This window comes from Penaeus monodon, chromosome 1 (assembly GCF_015228065.2).
Source record: "Penaeus monodon isolate SGIC_2016 chromosome 1, NSTDA_Pmon_1, whole genome shotgun sequence".
Taxonomy (NCBI): Eukaryota; Metazoa; Arthropoda; class Malacostraca; order Decapoda; family Penaeidae; genus Penaeus; species Penaeus monodon.
This window is the reverse complement of record NC_051386.1, coordinates 39,634,316-39,639,315: the sequence shown is the minus strand read 5'-3', so window position 1 is coordinate 39,639,315 and position 5,000 is coordinate 39,634,316. Positions and strand designations below refer to the sequence as shown.

The 5,000-nt window shown below is 38.8% G+C and overlaps 1 protein-coding gene across 1 annotated transcript in view; it reads right to left on the bottom strand.

Moving 5' to 3' along the window:
* The window catches only part of LOC119576728, a 22,022-nt gene that overhangs the window by 16,398 nt on the left and 624 nt on the right, over window positions 1–5,000 (bottom strand). Inside the window, exons 2-3 of the mRNA XM_037924375.1 lie at window positions 3,721–3,777; window positions 1,979–2,126 (exon numbers count right to left, since the gene is read on the bottom strand). Coding sequence (XP_037780303.1) covers window positions 1,979–2,126; window positions 3,721–3,777 — 205 coding nt within the window. The remainder of the gene's footprint in view (window positions 1–1,978; window positions 2,127–3,720; window positions 3,778–5,000) is intronic.

The following is a 5,000-nucleotide window of genomic DNA, read 5'->3' as shown; positions in this document are numbered from 1 at the left end:
ATTTTGGTATTATGGTTGTCAATATAGTAACACGACCACTCTCACCGTCATCAATTTTGGTATAATAATTTTGTCTATACATTTTTTTCGTAAGTGAAATCTATATAACATATATTACTGCCAATAACAATAGTAATAATATAATAAATATAACTATTGTAATAATGATAAATTTAATATCAATAGCAACATTATTAATAATTATCATAATAATGATAATAAAATTCACAATAACAATATTCATAAAAATAAGTAACACACAAATGAATAAATAGAAATAAAATTAAATAAAACTAAATAAACAATAATACCAACAAAATTATGGTAATAATAAGGATAAGAAAAAAAAAAGTAAATATGATAATAATAATTATCGTCACCATCATAATAATATGACTTTAATGATACTGATGTGATAATAATGATAATATCAATAATTATGTCACAACATTGATTATCATAAGTTATTATAACAACAGCGACAGTGGAAATAATAATGAAAATAATAATAAAATGATAACAGCAGAAATAATATTGATAATCATAACAATAGCGAGCGTAATCATCATCATCTCCATCGCCATCATCTTTATCAGCACCGTCTTCACACTGATATTCATAATAATAATAGTATCCATAGTGGCGATGGTGATGTTCATCATGGTCTTGATGAAGGTGATGATAATAATAATGATAATGATGATGGTGATGATTATGATAATGGTAACAATGATGATAATAATATTAATGATAATGATAATGATGATGATAATAGCAATGATAAGAATGATAGGAATAATAAAATAATCATAATCACAATAAAATTATTGTAATAAAAATGACAACGATAGTAATAATAATACCGATAATAACAGTGGTAGTGCTAACAGAAAAGATGACAATCCAAACAATAATGATGATGTGATGATCATGATGTGATGTGATGTGATGATATGATGGTGTGATGATCATGATGAAGATGATGATGATGGTAGTGATAATAGTAATAAGAGCAATAAGAGCAATAATGATAATAATAATAATAATAATAATAATAATAATAATAATGATAATAATAATAATAATAATAATAATAATAATAATAATATAAAGAATCTGAAGACTAAAAAGAAGATGGAGAACAACAAAAACAATGACAATGTGATAATAACAATAACACTAAAAAGTACAAGGTAAGTTCAGACAACAATTGCCAATAATGATGATGATCACGAACTACGAATAATAAAAAAAAACTGCAATATAATAAACGACGCGCTCTTTATAACAAATGAGAAAAGTTTACCATGCCATATGAACACAAAATGAAATAGAGACCTTTTTCACAGCAGGCAAAACGACCTTTCTCTTACCCCCCTAACTACATCCTTCCTGCCCCCCCCCCTCCCTAAAGACTGCCCCCCACCCCCTATCATCTGCTCATTCCGTGCTTCATCTGCAGTCAAAGGTCATCCTTGACGAAGACTTTCCTTAGGCCTTCAAACGCCGTCTGCTAACACCTGAAACGAACGCTCACGGGCCATCCTCGAGCGTTTTCCTCCCTTCTCCTGCTGCCTCCCGCTGGAGTTCGATTTTCATCCTCAGAGGCACCCACTGGCCACGCTCCGTATCCCGTTTTCTTATCTCTCTCTCTCTCACTGCCATTCGCTTTTTTAAAACACATGAGTATATGTATTACCATGTTTAAATCAGTAAAGTTACCCGTCCTGCTGCCCCCCCCCCTCACAAGAAAAAAAGAACTCTCAGGCCGCCCTTGATGTGTTTAGCGTGTATTCTCCTTATCGCTTCGAAGGAAAACACATACCTTCCTTATATAGGAGCATACCCACGAGTTTTCCCTCGGCAGTATGGTTCTCCCTTCCATTCCCCTGCCCCTTCTCCTGGACGCACAGGTCCTCCTAGAACATTTGGCACTCCCTTCCTTCTCTCCACCCTTGCCCCCGCAGAGAACACTCACAGGTCATCCTTGAAGGCTTTCGACTTTTCGGCGACGTCCTGGAAGAATCCCTTTATCTCCCCGCCGGCGTTCGAGAAGAATCCTCCGACCTGGTCCTTGAAGCTGTCCAGTTTGTCGCCGAAGGACTGAGCGTGACTCCCACTTGTCACTGCAGGAGTCGCGAATTTGAGGAAGGAAAGAGTCAGTATAATTGAAAACTGAATGGACTAATGAAAATAATTGAATACATTTTTGTCAGTGGAAAAAGTATCAAATTACCGATTAATCAAAAAATATGTTTAATTAAGAGGGCAGAACACAATTAGCGCCTGTGGGAATAAAAATTCCACATATTTATGAATTTAATCGCGTTCTAAAAAAAATCACTTCTGCTTTTTCGTTTTCCTACTTTTCCTTTTTTTTCCTCTTTTTTTACTCAATCTCTGAATCATCTCTCTGAACAGAATTCATCAATCCGTTATACTCTTTTAAGCTTCACTTTTGCTATTATTGTGCTATTATAAGAAAGTGAGGTAGGAACACATTTTTTCGTTTTAAATATTGCTCTCATTGAATATATCACATGTTCAAGTGTATTTTCCCCTAAGTAATAGATAATGACATTTTATAGTGATTTTATTGTCTTTTCCATAAACTTTTTTTTTTGTAACACATTCTGATATACATAGCTCAATTTAGCCACAATCACGAGTAAAAGGTAAATAACCAATGTAATGAGACCAGCATATATACAAATATATACATAAATACACCGAGAGTTAGAGAAAGTGACCAAACAATAAATAAACTGGACAAAATAGACACATGAATAGATTATTAAGCAGACGCGCTGACAGACTGGGATCAAATGAGAAAGGAGGCAAACTCAAAAATGCCAAGAATTATCGTGCTACAACAAGGACCGACTGAGGCATGAAAGATTACTGAGTGCGCAGTCCATTCTTATAAATTAGAACGTCGCTGACCAAGGAGTTATTCGAGGATTGATTCAGAAAGAAACTGAGTGGAAAAGATAATAACGGAATACACAGAAGGCGATCAGAAAGCAACAGACGAGATGGAGTTTAAGGGGGAGAAAGGGAGAGGGGGAGAGGGAGAGAGAGAGAGAGAAGATAGGGGGGGGGAGTGGGAGGGAGAGGGAGGGGAAGAGAGGGGGGAAAGGGGAGGGGGAGAGAGGGGGGAAAGGGGAGGGGGAGAGAGGGGGGGAAAGGGGAGGGGGAGGGAGGGAGAGATATGGGAATTAGAAAGGGGGTAGAGAGAGAGAGAAATGGGAGGCTGCTACAGAGATAAAGAGAAACAGAAAGAGAGGGAGGGAGGGAGAGAGGGAGTGAGGGGGTGAGAGAAGCTAGAGCGAGAAAGAGAGCGACAGAGAGAGAGAGAGAGAGAGAGAGAGAGAGAGAGAGAGAGAGAGAGAGAGAGGGGGAGACAAAAAGAGGGAGGGAGAGAGGAAGTGAAGGGATGAGAAAGGCTAGAGGGAGAGGAAGGGAGAGGGCGGGAGAGGGAGGGAGGGAGGGAGGGAGGGAGAGGGAGGGAGGGAGGGAGGGAGGCTAGAGGGAGTGAGGGAGGGAGAGAGAGATGGTTGAGGGGGATGGGGGCAATATACAGATAAAAAGAGAGAGAGGGGAGGGGGGAGGGTGTGAGTTAGAAAGAGATGAATGTCTAGACACGGGAGAGAATGGACGAAAGATATAGAGGTGAAATGAAGAGAAAGTGAGGGAAAGACATGTGGGATTCTGTCTTACCTGCGAGCACCACGAGTCCGGTGATTAATATCGTTCTGCAGTTCATCATGATGGATTCTATGAAAAAATAAGAAAAAAATACATTATTTCCCTTTGGCACGCTTATGCTACAGAGTTTGCAAAGTTCATAGGCCTTCATTGTTACCGATACTAATTCACAATCTTCTCATCCATCATCATTACCCAGTATCCTAACGTAAAAAAAAGAGAGAGAGAAGTATTGTCGCATCACTCAAAGCTCACAGAAATAAATTCAAATGCTTTTTGCCTATTTCTTCTTAACAATTGGCTGCAACGGCAAAGTCTAATCCATTCCAGATACATACACAGGCATGCATGGGCTCACTCACTGTCCCTTTCCACTCCTTCTTCCAGTGCCCGTGTCAATGGAATGCCGGATTATTTGAAACCCTCAGGTCAGCCGAGGCAACAATCGCACAGTTGCCAGTTCGTGGATACGAGAAACCATAAACTCGTAGCGTCTGGGACAGTAATTTTGCCGGTATAGGATTAGCATTAGACGTCTCATCTAAGCAAAGAAACATATCTGGATATTCTAGGCATAGCTTTGTTATATTTGCAGGAAAAATCGTAGTTTCCACTTGGTTGGTCAAGAATTACACCGTTACCATAGTAACAGCGGCGCTCTCGCCGGTAGTGTAAACAAAGCATTCGAATACGACGGTGAGTTTGAAACATAGATTGATATTTTCACCAGAGAAGAACGTGTTTCGAGGCAGTTACCCCCCCATAATGATATTTGGCAAATGCGACTGCAGTGAGATATGTCCAGTGCATATACAAACATATATTTGATGGTACTAATTGTTTTATATATACAAGAATGTTACAATGGCAGCGCGGATGAGTGACCGCTCGGTGTTCAACGTTGCTCGAAACATGTTCTGCCAAGAACCGGTTCATCAGAGTGGTCAATATAATGACTAAGTACATGAGAAGATCCTACCGAAAATGTTTTTGGTGATGAACTAATGACTCGTTTTATTACTCTATCACATGGGTATCATTGTTAATGATCCTATTAAAAGTGTTCTTTTTAGCACTCTAATAAAATGTCCAAAATGCATGCGATAAGTTAAGCTGGTAAAGAACTTTATGTTCTCTATAAAATAGTATGTGCATAATCTTTCAAGAATGTCGACGGGGACAGTCACCCAACAATTCTTGGTTGAGCTGACTACAATGCATGAACTCATGCGCACTCGTGCATATGCACAATCCGGGTCAATGCCACATGCATACCTAAGGAGATGCATAAC